The 24,104-nt window shown below is 43.3% G+C and overlaps 1 protein-coding gene across 2 annotated transcripts in view; it reads right to left on the reverse strand.

Annotated features, from left to right (window-relative positions):
• MELTF (melanotransferrin) overlaps positions 1–18,180 on the reverse strand; it is a 122,421-nt gene extending 104,241 nt beyond the window's left edge. For both annotated transcript variants that reach the window (XR_013276773.1, XM_077487431.1), the window contains exon 1: positions 18,024–18,180. Coding sequence is in view for 1 of the 2 variants with exons in the window: in XM_077487431.1 (XP_077343557.1) it covers positions 18,024–18,165 (142 nt within the window). In the remaining variant the exon portion in view is untranslated. The remainder of the gene's footprint in view (positions 1–18,023) is intronic.
• Positions 18,181–24,104: the final 5,924 nt, after the last annotated feature.

The raw sequence follows: 24,104 nt of genomic DNA on the forward strand, positions 1-24,104 counted from the left end.
GCCCCCTTCCTTCCCAGCCCAATTTTCAGCTTTCATCGCTCTCGCGCTTTCAGTGACAATTGCGCGGTCATGCTACACTGTACTCAAATGAAATTGTTATCATTTTGTTCGCACAAATAGAGCTTTATTTTGGCGTTATTTATTCACGACTCCGTTTTTTATTTTTTGCGATATAAGCGCAAAAAAAGCGGAAATTTGGAAAAAAAGCAATATTTTCTTTTTTCTATTTTAAAAGAAATCCAATCAAATCAAATTTTGTCATAAATTTAAGCCAAAATGTATTCTGCTATATGTTTTTGGTAAAAAAATTCCGTTAAGTGTATAATAATTGGTTTGTGTGATCACGGACATATGTACGCAAATGATCATGCACATATGTGTGCAGGTGATCACGTACATATGTGTGCAGATAATCATTGGGACACGTGATTTTAGTGGGACATATGTGGGGGACAGGTTTTTATTATTAGGAACATGTGTTTTTATTATTTGGGGACATGTATGTTTTGGGGACATGTGTGTTTTGGGGACATATGTGGGGACATTGTGTTTTTACTAGACTGATGATCAGTGAGTAAAAAGCTGTAAAAAACAGCTCATACTCACTGATCATCAGCCGGCTGCAGCGTTCTGCTCTCCTCTCCTCAGCGATGACTTCTGTGTGAGGAGAGGAGGAGCCGATTGCCTAGCAACCGGCTGTTTGTTTACATCACATGACGGCCATCATGTGATCAGGAGGGCCAATCACAGAGCCCTCCTGCCGATCTGAGATGTGCCGTGTCCGGGTGAAACAAGCACATCGGGATCGCGCCGCTGCGTGGGCACGCGCGCGTGCGATCCCGCTACTTCTGAAGGATGTTCCTGAACGTCCTATCAGAAGTAGATGGCTCCCACCCGGCCGTATATGTGCATTGGCCGGGTGGGAAGTGGTTAAAGACGGCCCTGCTTACGATTGCTAGCAGAGAGACACACACACTGAATCATTTCAGAAGACAGTCAATCTTAGCTGGTCCGTTTGTCAGAGAACCTGAATTATTTAGCAATTAAGCATAAGCACAGCAGCAGAACAATAGTGAAGCAAGCTACAGTTCAACTTACATTTTTCATAATAATCTGCTGCTACTGTGTTAGTGTTGTGAACTTGATAGTGATACTAGTGTTGCTAGTGTTGTGATAGCCTCAGAGGCTGCCGATGTTGTGAAAGGGGGGGGGGGAGATTTATTATTATAGATTCTATATTGTAGATTGAGATTCTATATACCCTATCTTGTTACCTGTCTGATCAGTGATCACTATCACCAGTCCATTTTCTGTTTGAACTATATACATTCAACATGAATGACAAAGATTCGACAAAGCAGCGAAAAACATACAAACGTTGAATCTTTGGCTTATGGTGTCTGTCGAAAGTTCTAAGAAGATTTGACGGAGCAGCTAAACTATACGGAGTCATACAGTTTAGCTGCTCCATCAAATCTTCTTTGAACATTCAACAGACACCATAATTTGGATTTTTGGACGAATGCATTTAACGAAAAACAAAATAAATAAAAACGAATTTCGGGAGTAACTAAACAAATGTATTTTTCGGATGAAAATTAAATTCCGAAATTAAATATTTCAGTGTGCACATGTCTGATTTATGGTTCATTCTAGTTTCACTTGATTTATTTTTTGCAGTCTAATGGGAAAAAGAGGTAGGTTGGAATGAAACTATGGGGGGGGGGGGCAACTGTAGCTAGTGGATGTGTTGGGAAAATAGCAAGAATAGCAGGACGGAGGATAGAATGGCAGGAAAGGAAGACCCATGATGGCTGAGATTTCTGCGCTGAGAACGCACTCCCAGTACAATGATCAAGCTGTCACAGGTATCTCCAGGTCTCTGTTCAAGATCGAGAGACAGTGGGGTGGGCTCCCTTGCGGCGTAATAGCCGGATTCCCTACTGTGCATGCTCGAAGTGGGGGGAAGGAGGAGGGGGTCCAAACTTCAAGGGGACGAAGGGCAGCAAAGTCACCTGGAAGTGGGAGTCAAAACCAGGTACCCACTCCCCTCTCCTCTCCCCCAAAAGGTGCCAAATGTGGCAGCGGAGTGGGGGAGGAAGCAAACAAAAAGAACCTCCCCCTTTGGGTGGAGCGCCGCTTTAAATTAGCAGCCTTTATTCCTTTAGAAAAATGAACCCAACAGGGTTAATTAAACCTAGATTTAAAAACACCATCTTTAGAATTTATTGTAATTTGGGTTATGAATTTAGTGTCTTTAAAATTGGATTTAATATTGAGTTGATATAAAACAGGAGTTTTTCAAACATTTTATTACAGATTTTAAACCTTTTCTAAATGTCTTGCTTTGGAAAGAATAAATACGATAAGAAAAGAGGAGAAATAAAAGTTTCAGCTTAGAAAAATTCCACTGTATGTGCCTTTCTGTGCTGATCATGTGACCAAAAGCCTGGACATTTGGCCAGTTCAGCAGAGACCGGCTGAGATTCAAACCATGTATGGGCAGGCAGATTTTACCCAAGCCGACCCATCGATTGACTTGGGTACAACCGGCATGTATTATATTCATGTGACTATTGCCAGCGGCTATAGCCACTACAAAAATGACTGTTCTCCTAGCAGTGACAGCTCCCTCCCCCCACCACTGGGAGAACACAAGAGATCCGCGGGAGGGAATCCTTTATCAATATGTTGGAGGAATCGAGCCAAAATGGCACCATCTTTTTTTTTGTTTTAGATCATCTTTATTATTTTCTTATATAAAAAATTCACCAAACAATTACAATTACATTCAGTCCTAAGGCATTGAGGTTTACACAAATCCCTCAATGTCTTCACATTTACATATGTACTTTCCACTGCTTATCTATAACAATATTAGGTGGTGGCCTGAGAGGAGGGGATATTTGGAGTGGAGTCAACCGGTGTGTAGGAGAGGGAGAGATAGAATAAAAAAAAAAAAAAAGGTGGGTGTGGAATTTAAGTTTCTTCCCAGTGTTATTTCCCTTCTTTATGTGTTTTTTTTTTTTTTTTCTTTTGTGCCTTTGTGGTTCCTTTTATTTATATAAAAAAAAAAAAATAAAAAAAAAAAATAACCAAAAAATTTTTCCCCAGTGTTATTTCCCTTCTTTATGTGTGTTTTTGTGCCCTTGTAGTTCCTTTTTAAAAAAAAAAAAAAAAAAAAAAAAAAAAATTTATTATTTTCTTATTTAATCATTATTTCGTGCTTTTATTCCATTTGTGATCCCTTGGTGTGTTGTTTGTGCTTTGTGCTTAGGAAAGTCCTCGGCTTTCCTTTATGTTTCCTAACAATTATGTTGTTTATTTTGGTGTCTCCCCCACTGGCTGTCTCCCCTCCCTTCCCCTTCCCTCAGGCCCCCCCTCCAATTACATTTCCATCATTTATTCACTTCCCATATACCTTCAACCATACTACAGACAACAAAATTTATAAGTTGTGGTTTGGGTTCGTATTATCCCTTTACCCCTTGTATGATGTACCTTTGGAGTGCACGAGTTTGCACAGCAGCTTCTTAATTTTTTCTCTTTCCCCTCCTTTCTCCCTCTCCCTGTCAGGGATCTCTGGGAGACTCCGGAGGGGTTTTTTAATCTGGTATAACTTACTCTTTCTCTATTTCTCGGGAATAGTGCTTCCAGCCTGCCCATTTATTTTTATATTTTTCTTGTTGTTCTTTTATATCGTATATCCATTTTTCAGCTTCCATTATTTTATCTACCTCCCCCTTCCATTCCAGTAGAGTGGGACATGTTATCTGTTTCCAATATCTAGGTATTAATATTTTGGCTGCATTCAGCAGATGTGGTGTGACTCCTTTATTATAAGCTTTAATGGATCCTTCTGTCCCATGAAACAGAAATTGTAGGGGTGTCATTTCTATTGGTTTTGCTGTTATCCTCCCAATCCTTTTAGCCACTCCCTCCCAAAAAATCCCAATTTTTGGGCAGTCCCACCATAGATGAAGGTATGTCCCCTTATCCTTACATCCTCTCCAGCAATGCCCATCCGCTGTTGGATATATCTCTGCTATTCTGGCTGGGGTTCGATACCATCTAGCTATAAACTTGTATGACATTTCTTGTATTGCTGCGCTTATTGATGTCTCATGTGTCATTTCCATAATTTTTTTTATTTGTGTTGGTCTAAATGTGTATTTTAGTTCTTTCTCCCACTCTCTTATAAAGTAAGGAATTGTGCTACTTTGTTCACTAAGGACTAATTTATATATCTGGGATAGTAAGTTATTTGGTTTTTCTATTTTCATACACATCTTCTCATATGTCGTAAGGGAGCTCAGCGGTCTTACTTGAGGTTCTAATTTATTAAAGAAGTCTCTCATTTGGTAATATCTCCATCTCGACATATGTATTTCTCCTTGTGATGTTATTAATTCTGTTAAGGGAAGTAAGCTTCCCGATGGAGCATATCTTAGGCACCTTGTATTGCCCCCTGAGCCCCAAGAACCTAATGCTCCCTTTTCTTCCCCTGGTGGAAACCATGGATATCCCCCTAATGGGGCCATTGGTGATGTGCGTGGGGCATATTTTCCATTCTTGTTCATTCTATCCCATACTGCTAATGTATTCCGTGTTAGTGGTGATGTCCACTTTGCTAAAGCTCTATTCGTGGCCTGTATCCATGGCGCCCCTGCTAGATTTCTGCCCGCCATACTTTCTTCTACCGAAACCCATGCCTTGTTTGAGGAGTCATGACACCAGTTTAGTATTCGTACCATAGACATTGCTTTGTAATACATGAAGACATCTGGAAGCCCTATTCCACCTTCCTTCTTATTTCTACGCAGTATATCATATGCTATTCTAGGGTTTTTATCGTTCCATATAAAGGATATAAACATTTTACGAATTCTCTTAAAAAAGACCTGAGGCACTGCTATAGGTACGGTATTTAAGATATATATTATTCTAGGTAATATATTCATTTTCAAAGTGTTTATCCTTCCAAACCATGTCAGTGAATGAAGCTTGAAGCTCATCAACAGAATGCCAAGAGTGTGCGGAGCAGTAATCAAAGCAAAAGGTGACTACTTTGAAGAACCTAGAATATAATGCCGCGTACACACGAGCAGACTGTATGGCGTACTTAGTCCGTCATACAATCCGACGGACAGTCCATCATACTTTCGACTGAACGGACTTGACCACACACGGATACCCAAACAGTCCGTCGAAAGCTTGCGCGATGACGTGTACAGCACGTACGACGGGACTAGAAATAGGAAGTCCAATACACAGCAAAGCACCCTTCCGCCGTGTAAATCCTTTCTGGGCATGCGCCATTCTTAGTCCGTCGAACTAGCCTACTGACGAGCGGATTGTCCGCTGAAACCAAAGTACGACGGACAGAATTTCGAAAAATCCGAAATACTTAGTACGCCAGACTGCACGCTGAAAAAGTCCACTGAAGCCCACACACGAGCGGACTGTCCGCTGAAATGTGTTTCGACGGACTAAGTACGCCATACAATCCGCCCGTGTGTACACGGCATAAGACATATTTTCAGTTGTTTCACACTTTTTTGTTCAGTATATAATTGGACATGTGTTAATTCATAGTTTTGATGCCTTCAGTGTGAATCTACAATTTTCATAGTCATGAAAATAAAGAAAACTCTTTGAATGAGAAGGTGTGTCCAAACTTTTGGTCTGTACTGTACATATAGAGCAACCACCTCTGCTTACCCGCTTCTAGGTACTGTTATATGGCACTTCTTTTCTTCTTCTCACCTATGAAACACTAACAACTAGGAGCTAATAATATCCTATAGCATTCTTATAACCTAGGATATATATTCGCCTAAAAACTCACTCCCTATAGGTAGTGCCTAGGGCCCTCATTATATATTTTTACAACAGTTGCAGCTCACGGCCTTCTTCGGGAGGTGTGAGGTATAGGGACGACAGCAACCTTTGTCTAGTGTACTATTATCATAGCATCATTTTGTCTCTCTAATTTTTTTCACTAAAGAAAAATAGACTGTACTCTTTCCAAGGGAATTTACCTTAGCTTAGTGAATGAGGTGAAGCTCTGCTGACTTCCATCATTCAATCACGTGCAAGCATGTTTTGTTTGTTTTTGTGGTCCTTGCATGTGATCCTTTTATAAAGTGAATATTAACCACATCGACTAAGCTCCCCAACAAATTAAAAACTCCATTGAAAAGTGAAAAGCCTATTTGCTTTAAAGAGGCCTATGCAGATGATGACTCCTGCTTCTGAAAATACTAGTGTCACGTACCTAGTGGTGAGCCCGGAATGCAGAAGGAGACCTCTCTTGCGTCCCTGACTCACGGCCCCTGATGGTGGTGACAGGAGGCAGGGGAGTCAAAGGTAGCATGAGTGCCTGACAGGATCAACAGCCAGAGGATGGATCAGGCTGACTTCAGGAACTGTAGCTGGACAAGCAGGCCTCAGTGGCAGCGGACAGGAACCAGTAAACAGCAGGAGACCAACAGGAACAGGTAGATCGCTCAGGAGCAGGCACACAGAAGAGTTAGGCAAGCCGGGTCAAACCAGACAGTCAGTACAGGAACAGATGCAGCAGGCAGAGGCAGGAACGTGGAACAGGCCGGGTCGGTAACGGATGAGCACGGATGGACCAGAGGATAAGACAGGTGCAGAGTCGTAGACAAGCCGGAGGTCAGAGGCAGGCAGAAGGCAGGGAAGGTCACTGGTCAGGCCAGGTCAATATACAAACAGATCAGATTCAGGCAACAGTCTCAGGAACGCTGTGGATCAAGCAGCAAAATCTGAAGGGAGAACTGGGTTTAAATAGCCCACCTGACGCCGGTAACCGTGACAGGCGACGGACCACTGTCCCCAGCCAGCCTTTCCTGACAACTAGTTTCCAGACGGTCATATTGCCCTGAGTATTTTCTGAGTCACGTGTCCAGAACATTTATGCAGACTAAGAATTCTAACTTCACATGTTTAACCCCCCTGACGGTATTCCCGAGTCTGACTCGGGGTGGATTTTTTATACCAAGAGCGGTATCCCCGAGTCAGACTCGGGACAGCGTCGCTGGATCCAGGAGGAGGTTTACTTACCTTCTCCTTCGGATCCAGCGATGTCTCCCCGCTGTACGAGCGAGCCGTGTCTCGCTCGATGCATCACACCGCCGATCTCCGTGCCCTGCGAGCGTTGCGACGCACGGGCACGGAGATCGGCGCCAAATTCAAAAAGTGAAACAAACAGTAAACATACAGTATAATGTAATCTTACAGATTACATTGCTGTATGTAAATATTTCACATCCCCGTTGTCCCTAGTGGTCTGCCCAGTGTCCTGCATGCAGTTTTATATAATAAAAACTGTTCTTTATGCCTGGAAACTGGAGATTGTCCATAGCAACCAAAACTGTCACTGTACATCAAAAATGATTTTAGACCAGCTAGAAAACAGCGATAATAAATTAGAATCACTCGCAGAATTGAGGGATAGCGATTTGTGGGGAGATCCGTCATCAAATACTGAAAAGTAATGACAGTGACAATTCTGCAACTGAGCAAATTTCAGTGTTTTTGATTTGATTACATTATTGAATAATTTTTATTATTGTTATATTAGTATTTGGTACAATTATTTATAATTATTTATTAAATTATAATTTATGATTTAATTTTTCAAACTTTATCATACCCGGGATGTCTGCTAGACTCTGGTTTGGACAGATTTAAGAGAGTTATTCCTAAGAATTGCAGGACTACAATATAAAACGCCAAATTTTCATGCAAAATAATGGTACCGCTTTTAGCACCTAAAATCCGAAATAATCGTACCGCCAGGGAGGTTAATGCATGTTCTGGGACATCCAGGAATGGAAGTCGGATGATAAAAATGAATGCCAGGCAACATTTTTTTTTTAGAAAGTCAATAATAACTGCCCCCACATTTCTTTCAGCATGAGTTTCCTTTAAGAGTAAGCAGAAAAAAAGACAGAAATAAGGTGAAAATATGTGCATAGTAAGTATATGTTATAAAAAGGAATCCTCTTGACACATCATCATATTCCTAGCACATCCCTTTCCAGCCTAGGGCTAGTGCTCTTGCTTATACGCTGAAACTTATGTAAATTATATTTTTATTAATGTTGAGGTTACTGTGCAGGATAAATGTGAAAAAAAATCAAAGTCTAAAAAACGATTTTGCACAGCAATTTTGTAAACCCTGGTTCCCCTTCCCCCTTTAGACACTCACACTCCCTGATCACCCCTGCCAAACAGTTATAAGCTATTTCAGAGAACATTTAAATCAAAGGAGTTGCCAGGATGCTTTCCTATTTATGTGTACATACATACCTACATGTAGCTCTGTTAATAGAGGGTCTTATGTTTACAGATACAGTAGCTTTATCAGGATGTAGTGGGAAATCGGAAATGGTAGGATGCTTGATGATCCCAATGCAGCCCTCAACTTTCTTCATGTGCCTGAATAATTGAAATGAGTTTAGGTACAGTGGGGAAAATTATTATTTAATCCCCTGCAGATTTTGTAAGTTTGCCCACTTACAAAGAAATTAAGGGTCTATAATTATCATAGGTGTATTTTTAAATGATAGAGACAGAATATCAACCAAAAATCAAGAAAAGAGTAAAATAAGTATTTGATCCTCTACCAACCAACAATAATTCAGGCTCCCACAGACTGGCTACAGTATGTGCTCATGTGGTACACAGATTAGTTCTGTCAATTTAAGAAGGTGCTCCTAACGACAGCTATGTGTATAAAAGACACCTGTCCACAAAATCTTTCTTCCATTCAAACTTCACCATCATGAGCAAGACCAAGGAGCTGTCAAAGGATGTCTGGGACACGATTGTAGACCTGCACAAGGACGGAATGGGCTACAAGACCATTAGCAAGAAGCTTTGTAAGAAGGAGACAACTGTTGGAGTGATTATTTGCAAATTGAAGAAATACAAAATAACCATGTTTTGCCTCATGGGGTAAGGATGATGAGAAAAGTGAGGGATCAGCCCAGAACTACACGGGAGGAGCCTGTGAATGACCTCAAGGCAGTTAGGACCACAGTCACCAAACAAACCATTGGTAACACAATACACTGCCATGGATAGAAAACCTGCAACCCCCGCAGGGCCCCCTTCCTCAAGAAGGCACAAGAACAGGCCCATCTGAAGTCTGCCAATGAACATCTAAATGATTCAGAGAAGGATTGGGAGAAAGTGCTGTGAACAGTTGAGACCAAAATCTTTGGCATTAACTCGACTGGCTGTGTTTGGAAGAAAATGCTATTACCATAAGAACACTATCCCTTCAGTAAAGCATGGAGGTGGAAACTTTTTTTTTTTTTTTTGGGAAACGTTATGCTAAAGATACAGGCCAAAGTTTCTACATTAAGGGGCCAATGGACGGGGTCATGTATTGCAAATTCTTGGATGAGAACCTTTTTCCCTCAGCCAAAACACTGAAGATGGGTCCTGGATGGGTCTTCCAGCATGACAATGACCCAAAACATACCTCCAAGGCAACAAAAGAGTGGCTCAAGAAGCAGCTCATTAAAGGTCATGGAGTGGCCTAGCCAGTCTCCAAACCTTAATCCTATAGAAAATTTATGGAGTGAGCTGAAACTTCAATTTGCCATGCGACAGCCAAGAAACCTTAAAGATTTAGAGAAGATCTGTAAAGACGAATGTACCAAAATCCTTTCTGAGATGTGCAAACCTGGTAACAAACTATAAGAAACGTCTTCTCTGTGCTTGCCAACAAGGGTTTCTCCACCAAGTACTAAGTCATGTTTTGCTTAGGGATCAAATACTTATCTTACTCAATGAACTGCAACTCAATCTATAGACCATTAATTTCTTTGTACATGTACAAACTTACAAAATCTGCAGGGGATCAAATATTTTTTTCTTCACTGTATGTTAAAGGAAAAGTATGGTATTTACTGTATAGTATATTTCTAGCGAGCTTGCACTGCAAACACAGTAGGTCACCCCTCCTGTTACATTCCACCACATGGTTCTGTATTCATGCAAGCAGTCCTCATTCAACGCTGCCATGCACAGGATGTCACCTTCTGCTTCATCCACATGCTGCTGCTCTCCTTTCCCCACTCTCTGCAGCCTGCATTAAGTGCTGCCATACAAAGCATCTAACCTTCTGCTGCAGCAACGTGCTCCTGCTCTAGCCACTCCTCCTGGTGCCATCCTCTGGGTTCTGGAACTACAGAGGAGGCATTGGGTATTAGTGAATGCTGACTGTCAGTGCACTTCTAAAACAGCATTGAGAGGATATACAGAACACCCACTACAATTGTGATTGGCAGTGAAACCCCTGGGGATATTTTTGCAGAATCCCAGTTGAGAAACCCTGTTCTAGTTAGGCTTCCTAATCTCTTGTCCAGTTCTTGGAGATCAATTGCAGTGGTCTTATACACTCTTCCCACCAGTGGTAAATCCATGGCAGTAAAATTACCCCCCCTCCCCCAGCATTGATGGTCAGTGGTTACTTACATCATCACTTACCTGACAGTACTGGCTTTATTTTAGTGCTGGGTGCTAAACAAAGCATCTGCAAAGTGGCCAACAGGTGTAAGACCCAGCCTAGGACACAGAGAGCTGGCAGTTGGGCACCAGCAGTCAATATTCGGACAAAAAAGGGGAGATTCAATGAACCACTTGGTCAATTACTTTTTTGAAAATTTTCTGTGTTTCTATTTAAAAAAGAAAAGTTTGAAAAGACAATACATTTCCTTCAGGCACTTATTTACACTTTATTTTGTTTTTGTACATTCCAGAGCAATCTACGAAAAAAAGAGACAGGATAGATAGTGATCCTGCAGATTGATCTCTGTGCAGTCAAACATCAAGAAATAATGCAGCTAAGCTAACTTCTATGTGGTCACTTAGACCTTCATCGTACGGCTACTGTCAAACCATATGGGAAATCTCTGGCGTCAGACCTTTTTATATGAAACAAAGTTATTCATCCAACTTGGGTTTTTGCCTAATGTCTCTGAAAAGCCATTAGGCATTTGGATCTCATACATAGATGGATGGCTGATCTCTACATTACGCTGAAAGTAGGAGTCTAGGTTTCTGGCATGGAGCCTGAATGTAACAGAGGATGTACTGTAAACATGGTAGGAGCCAATCATTTTATTTCATTTACAAGTAGAAAGACATCCTGTGGTAAACATCACCAGAAGAGTGAATGCCTAAAAAGAAAGCTATTGTACAGTGTTTACATTAAGTACTGCAGGAAAAACTGGAATACACGTACAGAACATTACATATTACCCTTCAACACAGATCTATAATGCACAAGCTAAGCTAACCATACATTGGATTCATTATATGTCTTAGCACGAGCAGAAATCCAGCTATTACATCATCCCAATATACTTTCCAGATTGCCCAAGAGTGACTTTTCCCTACAGAAAAACAGGTTACATAACTTTAAATTATACAAAGTGGTGCAGCTCACTACAGTTCCGCATAGCTGGAGGTGAAAACACCCCCTAAAATATTCTTCATTTTATTAGTGTGCTCTGGCACAGTAAGGCTCGGTTCACACAGGGTCGACTTGTCCAGGCGACTTCGCCACCTGACAAGTCGCGCTCCGTTCTGTACTATGGAACCATTCTAATAGGAGCGACTCAAGTCGCTCCGACTTAGAAAAAAGGTTCCTGTACTACTTTGGGGCGACTTCAGGCGACTTGCATTGACTTCTATACAGAAGTCGTTTTGCAAGTCGCCGCTGATCGTGTGCAGGTCGCGGCGCTGCAAGTCGTGCCGCCCCTGTGTGAACCAAGCCTTAGAGTGTAAAGGATTTATTCAAAGCTGCACACACTTAATTAGTACATAACATTTGTACATATGTGGTTGTAGACATAGTCATCTTAAATTGCACTTTTAGCAATCATTTAACAGATTGCTATATGTTAGTTTTCTGCACAGAAAGAAGTAATTTTGTCAGGAAGATAAAAGATATTGGTGGCTGCTGCCTACCCTCTCTTTTCCTTAAAATTCTGTTAATAAAAGCTAATGAATATAAATGAACATTATAGTGTTATTATTAATCATAAATACACATACCTCCCAACCAGGACCGTTTTTAAGGCAGGGCAAAAAGGGCAGCTGCCCATCATTGTAGTGAGGCCCAAAGCAGCTGCCCCATACTTGCTAACTATCCCAGTTTAAATTCCCTTATCCCTTGAAGTTTTAGTCCTGTGTTGTGTTCCGATATCTCAGTGTAAACTTCTATTGCTGTTGCCTAGCTCTGCCCTATTGCCATGTACAGATGACTCACCTGTAGACCCAGTGTTTACATGTAAATAGTGGTGGCAATAATATGTAAATAGTCATGGACCGCAGCATTGATATATAGAGACACCATTCATATGTATATCATGTCCCTCTGAGGTCACATGCACCATCACTTCTGCTGAATGCTGCCCACTGGGGAGGTAAAGGAGCACGATTCTGCCTACAACTGTGGTCATTAAGCCTATCAGCCTGTTGTGCAAAAGTAAGCAAATTGGAGGTGGAACGTGTCTTCAAAATAATATGGTGCCACAGCACCCTGAATTTTGGTGTATGTGAATACGCAGGCAGGCAGTGAACAGATGATGTGCTGTAACCTTTAGCAAACAATCGGTGAGCAGTAATAATGTGCAGTAACCCCTAACAATCAATTAGTGAGTGGTATAGATGCTCAGTAACCTCTAGCAATCAGTTAGCAGTATTGATTTAGAGTAATCTCTAGCATCCAATCAACAAGCAGAAGTCATGTGCTGTAAGTGCTAGAAAATATCAGTGAGCCATAATGTGTGTTGTAACCTCTAGCACCCAGTCAGTGAGCGGTAATGATACACTGTCACCTCTGGCAACAAATCGCAATTGCTGCCTGATCTGATTCAGTAAACTGATTTTGAGTCTAGCTGTTATTTATTGTATGTCTCAGAGCAGGTGGAGAGCAAAATTGCACAGAAGGGGCCCAAAAAAAAATGTTTGCCCAGGGTCCCATCAATATTAAAGACGGTCCTGCTCCCAACTTTGAGATGGGAATAAGGGACACCTATTAGCAAAAGTATGTAGGCAAAGGACACACCCCCTGCCATGCCCCCTTAATTGAGAATTCTGCAAAAAAATTAAAAATAGTTAAACGCACAAGTGCTTCTTTTTACCACTACTTTTCCTTTATACTGGCTCTTGAAATTTACAAATGCAGCAGTTTAGTAATTTGATGAAAGGTTTAGCACCGGGAAACACTTTTTGAAAGATAAATAATGCATTTTATAAACAACTATATAGATCAGACCAAAGGTCTTTGTTCCAAATTAGTGACAGTCCCTAGAAATCGGGGGCAGATGGGCGCTATGCATACACCACAGGGAATATAGCTGATATTTGCTCAATCGGCTGGATAATCACTATCCATCTAGAAGGATTAGCTTTACTTTCACTCTCCTTCAGAATTTTTACAATTCCTGCACATCAAGTGTGTCCTGCAGTAACTAGGGGTCAGCAGTAGCAACGGCAGTGGTCAGCAGAGGTACACTTTATTTTTCACAAATCCAAGGAGTGGAATTGGAGTTGTGTTGGGACCTCTGCTACACAGGGAAGTTTCAGCAAACAGGCCGATGGATGGGGATGTATAGCACCGTTTCCTTTTTTACTGAAAATTATGAAACTTAACGCTTTCTTCAAACATTACATTGGACATCTGCTCATCTTGGACTGGATTAATTTATATATCTATGCCTATCTGCATATAATTATAACTTATCTAGGGGATATTATACCATGGGATCCCAGACACTGTCAGCTGACTTTTGGCCCAATGCTAGACCTGGCTAAGTGGGGGCATTCATCTTCCACCTTAGAAGGTACCATGAACATCAAACCTGGGAAAAACTCTTAATAGTGAGAAATCGGCACCATTGCTGGAATGTGTGACTTTGTAAGTGAAAGTGTGCTATGAATACCACATATTTTTAATTTTAGGAGTTCTCATGGACCTGCACTAACACAACCCCCTTTAAGTGCCTGTGGCTCTTCTTGTTATTTAAATCTGTATATACTGTACACCCGAACACAGTAAAGCCCCATACATAGATACAGATTTTCTGCTGATTTTTTGTCTTCAGATCTACCAAATGAATGGGGAGCAGGTGTTTTAAATTTGGTATTATTGCTCTCACTCTCTCATACTGGCACCTCATAGCAAAGAACTCTTTGAGGATCTGAAAAAAAGAATGGTTGCTCTACATATGGATGGCCTAGGCCAGTGATGGCGAACCTTGGCACCCCAGATGTTTTGGAACTACATTTCCCATGATGCTCATGCACTCTGCAGTGTAGTGGAGCATCATGGGAGATGTAGTTCCAAAACATCTGGGGTGCCAAGGTTCGCCATCACTGGCCTAGGCTATAAGAAGATTGCCAAGACTCGGAAACTGAGCTGCAGCACAGTGGCCAAGACCATACAGCTGTTTAACAGGACAAGGATCAGCTGAGAACAGGCCTCGCCATGGTCAACCAAAGAAGTTGAGTGCACGTGCTCAGTGTCATATCCAGAGGTTGTCTTTGGGAAATAGACGTAAGAGTGCTGCCAGCATTGCTGCAGAGGTTGAAGGGGTGGTGGGGTCAGCCTGTCAGTGCTCAGAACATACACCTCGCACTGCATCAAATTAGCCTGCATGGCTGTTGTTCCAGAAGGAAGCCTCTTCTAAAGAAAAAGAAAGCCCACAAACAGTTTGCTAAGGAAAAGCAGATTAAGGGCATGGATTACTGGAACCATGTCCTGTGGTCTGATGAGACCAAGATAAACGTATTTGGTTCAGGTGGTGTCAAGCGTGTGTGGTGGCAACCAGGTCAAGAGTACAGACACAAGTGTCTTGCCTACAGTCAAGCATGGTGGTGGGAGGGTCATGGCCTGGGGCTCCGCCGTTCTGCTGGCACTGGGGAGCTACAGTTCATTGAGGGAACCATGAATGCCAACATGTACTGTGACATACTGAAGCAGAGCATGACCCCCTTCCCTCGGAGACTGGGTCGCAGGGCAGTAATTCCAACATGATAACAACCCCAAACATACCTCCAAGACTACCACTGCCTTGCTCAAGAAGCTGAGGGTAAAGGTGATGGATTGGCCAAGCATGTCTCCAGACCTAAACCCTATTGAGCATCTGTGGGGCATCCTCAAATGGAAGGCGGAGGAGAGCAAGGTCTCTAACATCCACCAGCTCCATCATGTCATCATGGAGGAGTGGAAGAGGACTCCAGTGGCAACCTGTGATGCTCTGGTAAACTCCATGTCCAAGAGGGTTAAGGCAGTACTGGTAAATAATGGTGGCCACACAAAATATTGACACTTTGGGCCCAATTTGGACATTTTCACTGGGGGTGTACTCACTTTTGTTGACAGCGGTTTAGACATTAATGGCTGTGTGTTGAGTTATTTTGAGGGGACAGCAAATGTACACTGTTATACAAGCTGTACACTCACTACTTTACATTGTAGCAAAGTGTCATTTCTTCAGTGTTGTCACATGAAAAGATATAATAAAATATTTACAAAAATGTGAGGAGTGTGTGTATATATATATATATATATATATATATATATATATATATATATATATATAAGAACACACTATATAAGGGTTTCTAAATATACTTACCCCAAATATACTACTTCCATCTATATATTTTGTGTGAATTTTTGCAGCAACAAGTAATGCCACTGTTAACATTTTACAATATTCGTATGCCATTTCCCTCTGGGAAAACCCACCACCAGAATCTTTCAGTGGTGGGGGTACAGCAACTATTGGTGAGTGGCTGTACATACAGGTGGAAGGTAAACATATTTTTTGTAAAATTATGTATTAGACTTCCCAATTAGAAAGTTGTATTACAAAGAATGGTGCCGTAAATTAGACTAGCAGTTTGTACTGCATCCATCAGTGATCTTCAAGTGCCAATTATGCAGCACCTAGTGTACTATGCACTTTTGCAAAGCCCTTAGATTATGTGTACCTACCTTTTAAAGATATGGATTTAAAAAACCTTAACCACACACTATGCAGTTCTGTTAGATCTATCAAGTTGGTACTTTTAACTTTATGTAACAACCAGAATAGTTACAGCATGTGTGATCACTTACACAGAATGTTTTAGTTTTTTTGAGCCTGCTCATGAGAACTTGCAAATCCATATGCCATATTACATAAAATTAAACCCTATTGAATTTTCATGAAATTCTGTAGATATAGATCCACTTTGAACTGAATATAAACCCTTTGGGGGGGGGGGGGGGATTGCTATCCCCTTATTAGATACCTGTAATGCAATAGTTATTGGTATAAAGCTGGCCATACACAAAGAGTTCAGTGGGCTGAACAAAAGAAACAAACACATTTTTCCATCCAGGTTAAACAGTGAACAGTGTGGATGGACTGGCTGAGTTTAGTGTGGGAAAAGCACAAGATAGCCAGGGTTCCCATATTTTTAGGAATTTAGAATGTAAGTCATGTAAAATACTGGACATCTTTTGATTGATCATTATAGTGCTCAAACAGTCCTTAACAGCTGCAAAGGAGACTGTGTTTTTTTTCCAGCTCTTGGCTATAGTACACTTAGCCGCAAGGAACAAATAGGTGACCAGTTTATGTTGATAAGAGAATAGACCTGGGAAAGGGCAGTGCAATAGGGCCAACTTTGCATCCTTGTGAATGGGTAAAGGAATAAGGTGTGCAGGAGTCCGAAAGTCCTAGACCAAAATATGGTTAGGCGCAGGCAAGTCCACAGCTCCTAAAACATCCATCACTCTATGAAGGATTTGCATGTGCTATACAGGCTGGAACCCGGTACCATCTTAAGACTTTATATGCTGGCTTCATGGTTTTGGTATTAATTCTAACAGGTGTTTAATAGGCTTTATGACATGGGACAAAACTAGCAGTTGTAAGACAAACAGGAATCAAAAAGGTTACTTTAAATTTAAAATATGTAATTTATTTATGTTCCCAGAATGTACTGCTGAATCAGAATGTAGACAATTGTAAATAGGCCTACATCATCACCTTATGGACCTGAGTTCCTAAGCCGAGGTCAACTGTTCCTGGTAAAGAGAAATGCAGGGATTTTTTTTCAAATTTCCTACCATGATTCAATGTCGGACATGAACACGTGAAGTACGTTACACCTTACTAAAATACATTTACCTATAGGTAAGCCTATAGGCTTACGTGTACGGTTTAGATGATATATACATTACATGCAGCCAGTGACATCACTTGCATATGTGCTCTGAAGGAGCGGCAATGGGTGCCGTTCCTTCCGAGTCCCGTGCCATGAATGGAGGCGCATGCATAGCAGTGACATCATGGCGGCTCTGGCCAATCACAGTGCCAAAGCCTGGGAACCTGGAAGAAACTCTGGGGAAATGTCAGCTGTCCGGGCAGTGTGCGGTCGCCCCTGGAACAGCTTTGTTCTAAGGTATTTCATAAAGGGCTAGTATGCAATGCATACTAGCTCATTACATCTTTGTCCTACAGGGTTTTTTTTTTTTTTTTTTTTACAACCTTTCTAACATTTAAAAAGAAATGATTCTCAGTAAAATAAAGCACATATGTATGGCTACAGTTAAGTGGTGGCTGAACTGCATATACAGACATTCCATTTTTTCAATAATATGGCCAAGCATTTATACACTAGGCATGAACATTTTCCAGTTATCTGTTATTTTTCTATGTACTTCCATGTTCTTTATAAACACATAGATCATTAACTCATAGAACCAAACTGTTTGGAATTGTTAGACAGTCATTAAACGCTAGTCAGAGTAGTTAAAATGTCTTTTTAAAAAAATAAAAACATAAGCTATTGATAAAAGCAGCTCCATTCATTACAAGTTTTATATGTGCTAAAATCACCTGCTCTGTCACATTATTTAATGTATACTATATTTCTAGAAATCGCGCACAGTCACAATGTAATAAGGGAACACTCACTTGTTTGGATGATACAAAAGAATATCCAACTTTTCCCAACCATCTCTCCGGGAGCTCTGAACTGCGCCCTCCCCAAGCTTCTTCCAAGAAAGAGACTGTTATATTCCAGCAGTTCACTTATGAAAAGGTGTTTAGTGATCATGCCTGCTCCCTGCTGGCCAGGTTCCACATCAAGGAGTGTTTGACTAAAGGGCAAAGAGGAGCTGGCAAATGGAAAACACCAGGGAAAAATACCTCAACTCAGACTGTTCAGGGTCGACTTCTAACTGTAATATTTAATGTAAAAGTAACAAATGTATTTATTATATGGACAGAGGTAATCAAGTTAAAAACAAAGGGGTATTTATCTTTAAAATATATGTATTAAATGCAAGATGAAATGTAATGTGAAGACCAACAAATGAAAAAAATAAAATAAAAACAACCATTATTTACTTGACTGTAGGAATGAGCTTGGTGTTCGAGTCACATGTATGTTCGACTCGAACATCGGCTGTTCGCACGTTCAGCGAATACCAAACGTTATGGGCCACTCGCGCCAAATTCGTGTGGCGCTCACGGCCCACAATGCACTGCGCCATCGCAGTGCATTGCTGGTTCACGATTGGCAAAGCATGCACTGTGACCCCGCATGCTTGGCCAATCACAGCGCCGGAAGAGAGGAGAGCCTGTGGCCAATTATAGCTCAGGGGGTTTAGTACACGCTCCACACTATATAAGGCCGCCAACGCGGCGGCCTTGTGTAGTGTGTTCCGGAATGCAGGGAGAGGATAGGCAGGGACAGTTTGTTCTTTTCTCATGCATCTGCTGGAGTTAGTGGGTGTTGTGTGCCTCCAGTGCAGTATACACCTGTATCTACCCTTTATTGGTGTTCTCTAAGCCCTTGTACACACGGTCGGAGAATCTGTCAGAATGTGTCCTATCGGACCGTGTCGTCGGATAATCTGACTGTGTGTGGTATGCATCAGACTGATTCCGTCTGAATATCCGTCGGACCCAATTTTCCAACATGTTGGAAATATTTCCCGACCAACTGGGCCGGTCGGACATACTCCGATCATGTGTAGCGAATTTTGATCGGACCAAGTGCCACGCATGCTCAGATCAAATTCCTACATCAAAGCTATTGGCTACTAGCCTGAATGAAGTCCCATCGTAATGAAATGACGTTATCACGTTCTGAAAGATCGGATTTTTCGACAACTTAGTCCGACCGCGTGTATGCAACAGTTTTGGACAAGATCCGATGGACAAAATCCGACGGAGAAAATCCGACGGATTTGGTTGTCGAAATCTCCGACCGTGTATACAGGGGCTAATACAGCCATCTGCAGGAGTAAGTGGGTGTTGTGTGCCTCCAGTGCAGTATACACCTGTATCTACCCTTTATTGCTGTTGTTCTCAAATACAGCCATCTGCAGGAGTTAGTGGGTGTTGTGTGCCTCTAGCGCAGTATACACCTGTATCTACCCTTTATTGCTGTTGTTCTCCAATACAGCCATCTGCTGGAGTTAGTGGGTGTTGTGTGCCTCCGGCAGAACACAGTATACACCTATATCTACCCTTTATTGCTGGTGTTCTATAATAAAGGCATCTGCAGGAGTTAGTGGATGTTGTGTGCCTCCAGCACAGGACCAGTATACACCTGTATCTACCCTTTATTGCTGGTGTTCTATCATACAGGCATCTGCAGGAGTTAGTAGGTGTTGTGTGCCTCCAGCACAATATGCACTACCCAATTTCTGGTTTTCCCATCTCCCTGCAGGCCATTACTATGTCTGGAAGGCCAACGAGGAGAGGCAGACAGTCACGAGCCAATAAAAGAGGGCAAGCAGGCTCTGTGTCTAGAGACAACAGTTCTGGTCGTGGATGCGGTGCATCATCATCAGCACGTGGCAAAGGGACACGCTTGTCCTTATTTTCAGCAGCTGGACGTGTTGAGCTGCATTATGCCAAAGATTTGGTAGAGTGGATGACCAAGCCCTCTTCATCCTCCTCATCCTCTCACCCAGGCTCAGGGTACTAGCAAAGCAGCTGCCAATGCATCCTCTTCCCTCGTCTCAATGTCATCAGTCACTCCTTCCTTAGACCCACCATGTCCTCCTGAGGAGTCCCCCAAACTGTTTGAGCACAGTGTTGGGTACATGCTCCATGAGGATGCCCAGGATGCTCAAGGAGGACAGCAATCTGGCAGTCATGTTCCACCAGCTGCAGCATACTGCCAGGTTTGCTCCAGTGATGAAGAGGGAGGGGATGATGAGGCCACAGACTCCACGTGGGTGCCTGATAGGAGAGAGGAGGAGGAGGCGGCACATCTCCAATAAGGCAGGATGCCCTCCGGGGGCCAGCTTAGGGGCAGCACACCGACTGAATCACACTGCAGAGCTCCGCCTGTGCAGGGCGTTGCCTCTGCGCGTTATTCCAAAAGTTCTTTGACATGGGCCTTTTTTGAGACGAGTGCATCAGATCGCACCGCTGCGATTTGCAACATATGTCTCAAGCGTATCTCGTGTGGCCAAAACATCAGCCGCTTAGGCACCACATGCTTGACCAGACATATGTTGACCTGCCATGCAGCTCGTTGGCAAGCGTACCTCAAAGACCCACACCAAAGAACAAAGCGGACCTCTCCTTGCTCCTCATCAGCTGGCATCTCCAACCCCACTAGACCTTCAGTCCTCTCTGAAACCTGCACTGAGAGAAATGAAGGTGTAGAATTAGGTGCGTCACAGCCAAGTACTTGCGGGCACTCTGCTAGCAGTACACCCACATTCGATTGTAGTAGGCAAATTTTCCTGCCCCAGCTGCTGGACTGTCGAAAGAAGTTCACTCCCAGCCATCCACATGCCCAGCAGTTGAATGCTAGCTTAGCTAAATCGCTAGCACTTCAACTGCTGCCTTTTCAGTTGGTAGACTTGGCCCCTTTCCGTGAGTTTGTGCAATGTGCGGTTCCTCAGTGGCAGGTCCCCAAATGCCACTTTTTCTCATGGAAGGCGATTCCGGCTCTCTACTGGCATGTGGAAGGCAATGTCCTTGACTCGCTGGACAGGGCGGTCAGCAGTGAGGTGCATATTACCGCTGAATCGTGGTCCAGCAGGCATGGACAGGGACATTACCTATCTTTCACGGCCCATTGGGTCACTCTTCTGGCAGCTAGGAAGGATGCAGGACTAGGTGCAGTAGTGTTGTAGGTTGTTCCGCCACCACGCCTCCAAAATGCTACTACTGGTTGTGACACACCTCTCTCCTCCACCCCCTCCTCCTCTTCTTCGTCCATGGCCTCTTATAGTGCTCTGTCCTCGGAACCAGCTGTGCTCCGTAGGCGTTCAAGGGGCTACGCAAGTACGCAGGCAAAAAGATGCCATGCCTGCTTGCACTGGTTTGTTGGGGGACAGGAGCCACACTGGGGCATATATTTTGTCAGCTCTGCAGGGGCAGGCCGAGAGGTAGTTGACGCCACGCCAGCTTAAGCCAGGAATGGTGGTTTGTGACAATGGCACCAACCTACTCTCCGCCCTCCGACGGGGACAACTGACCCATGTGCCCTGTGTGGCTCACGTCCTTAACCTGGTGGTGCAGCGGTTCTTGGGCAGGTACCCGCCTTACAGGATGTCCTGAGGCAGGCCCGGAAAGTCTGTGTGCATTCCTGCTGATCATTTAATGGCAGTGCTCGGCTGGCTGAGCTCCAAAAGGAGTTGAACCTGCCCAAGAACCGCCTTATATGTGACATGCCCACCAGGTGGAACTCAACGTTGGCCATTCTGCAGCGGCTGCACACGCAGCAGAGGGCCATCAATGAGTACCTGTGCAACTATGGGACCAGGACAGGGTCAGGGGAGCTCGATTTTTTCTCACCACGCCAGTGGGGCATGATCAGGGATGCATGCACTGTCCTGTCACCGTTTGAGGAGGCCACAAGGATGGTGAGCAGTGACAGTGCATGCATCAGTACCTCTTTTCCACCTGTGGGAGCATACGTTGTGTGGAATAATGGACAGGGCACTTGAGGCAGAACAGAGGCAGGAAGAGGAGGACTTCCTTGCCTCTCAAGGCCCCCTTTATCCAGACAGTGTTCCTGCTGTCCCACCCATCACACAGGAAGAGGACGAGGAGGAGGATTGTGTCAGCATGGAGGTGGAGCCTGGCACTCAGCATCAGCAGCAGTAGACTTTTAGGGATGATTTACAGTCCCAAGAAACCCGTGGACTTCTACGTGGCTGGGAAGAGGTGGCTGTGGATCATGTTGTCCTTAGTGATCCAGAGGACTCTGGACCAAATGCCTCAACTAACCTACGCTGCATGGCCTCCCTGATCCTGCAAAGCCTGTGCAAGGATCCTCGTATTCTTCAGATCAAGGACAGGGACCATTACTGGCTGGCCACTCTCCTTGATCCACAGTACAAGGGTAAGGTTGCGGACCTTATCTTGCCATCGCAGAGGGAGCAGAGGATGAGACATCTCCGGGAGGCCTTGCAGAAAGGTCTGTGCAATGCGTTCCCAGAGACTGGGTGGTTACAAACTCCTGGTCCTGGACAAAGTGTTGCTGAGGCTTTGGTCAGTCACAGGAGGAGCGGTGGAGAAGGTGGCCATCTGACCGATGCATTCAGACAATTTTTTTAGTCCGCAGCCCCAAGGTATGATCGGTTCCAGCAACCATCACCAGCGTCTGATTTACATGGTGCATGAATACCTAGGGGCAAGGTCAGACTTGGACACCTTTCCCACCGAAAATCCTCTGGCTTACTGGATCTTGAGGATGGATCACTGGCCAGAGCTTGCACGGTATCCAATTGAGCTACTGGCCTGTCCTGCATCCAGCATTCTTTTGGAACGCACCTTCAGTGCTGCTGCTGGCTTTGTAACCGATCACAGGGTGTGCCTGTCCACTGACTCGGTTGATCGACTGACCTTCATAAAGATGAATCAGTCTTGGATCACCACCAGCTACCAAGCACCTGAAGCTGATGTAACCAAATAATTTTTTTGGAAATGTCACATCCCTTCAAGACTGCCTATGATGATGCTGAGTGACTGTCCTGTTATGTTGACTGACTATCCTCTTCCTCCTCAATGATCCCGCTGATATCTTGGAAGAACATTTTTGGTTCTGGGTGATGCCACCAGCCCAATTTTTCAACCCCATGTTTAACAGGGGCATGTAATACAATTTTTGATGCAATGGTTTGCAGCAGGGCTCATTCCTGCACTCCAACTAGAGTATCTGGGAGAGGTTGCAGTGTCGTGGCACCAGCAAGCAGTGCCTAAGGCTCAATTTTTCAGCCCCTGTATAACAAGGGCATGCAATTACAATTCTTGATATAATATTTAACAGCAGGGCCCGTTCCTGCACCCACCGAGAGTAACTGAGGACTTATAGTGTTGTGGCACCAGCACTAGCACCACCACGACAACCACCAAAGGCCCAATTTTTCTACCACTGTTCAACAATGGCATGTAATTACAATTCTTGATATAATTGTTCACAGCAGGGCGCTCAACTGCCCACCAAGAGTCACTTTGAGGGCTTACAGTGTTGTGGCAACACCAACACCTTAGGCCCCTATTTCTGCAGGGCATATAGGGCAGGCCCCTACTTTCAAACATCCAACTTACAAACATCTCCTACTTGCAAATGGAAGGAGACAACAGGAAGTGAGATGAAAAAAGACAGATGGCAAAAAAAATTATACAGGGGTGATAACCCTTCCCTATGTTTTCCAAAAAGCTTAAAAATATTTTTTTGTCTGAAGCTACACTTTAAAAATGTACCAGTTCAAAAATACAAACAGATTCTACTTAACACAACAAACCTACACATTCCCTGTCTTGTTTGCACTGCCTGTATACTACTGTTCTGAGTATATAGGGCCTAGGGGCTCCACGCCTTTCCCTTTTTTAATATGGGTACGGGGTTCCCCTTAATATCCGTACAAGACCCAAAAGGGCTGGTAATGGGCGGGGGGGGGGGGGGGGGGGCTACCCATGCCATTTTTCTCAATCATTTTCATCCATATTGCCGGAACCAGATATTACATTAAAACCGCAAGCAGTTTTAAATTACTTTTTTTCCCTTAAATGTCA

This window comes from Lithobates pipiens, unplaced genomic scaffold (genome assembly GCF_037356315.1).
Source record: "Lithobates pipiens isolate NorthernLeopardFrog02 unplaced genomic scaffold, aLitPip1_a1.2 Scaffold_18, whole genome shotgun sequence".
In the NCBI taxonomy this organism is placed as follows: Eukaryota; Metazoa; Chordata; class Amphibia; order Anura; family Ranidae; genus Lithobates; species Lithobates pipiens.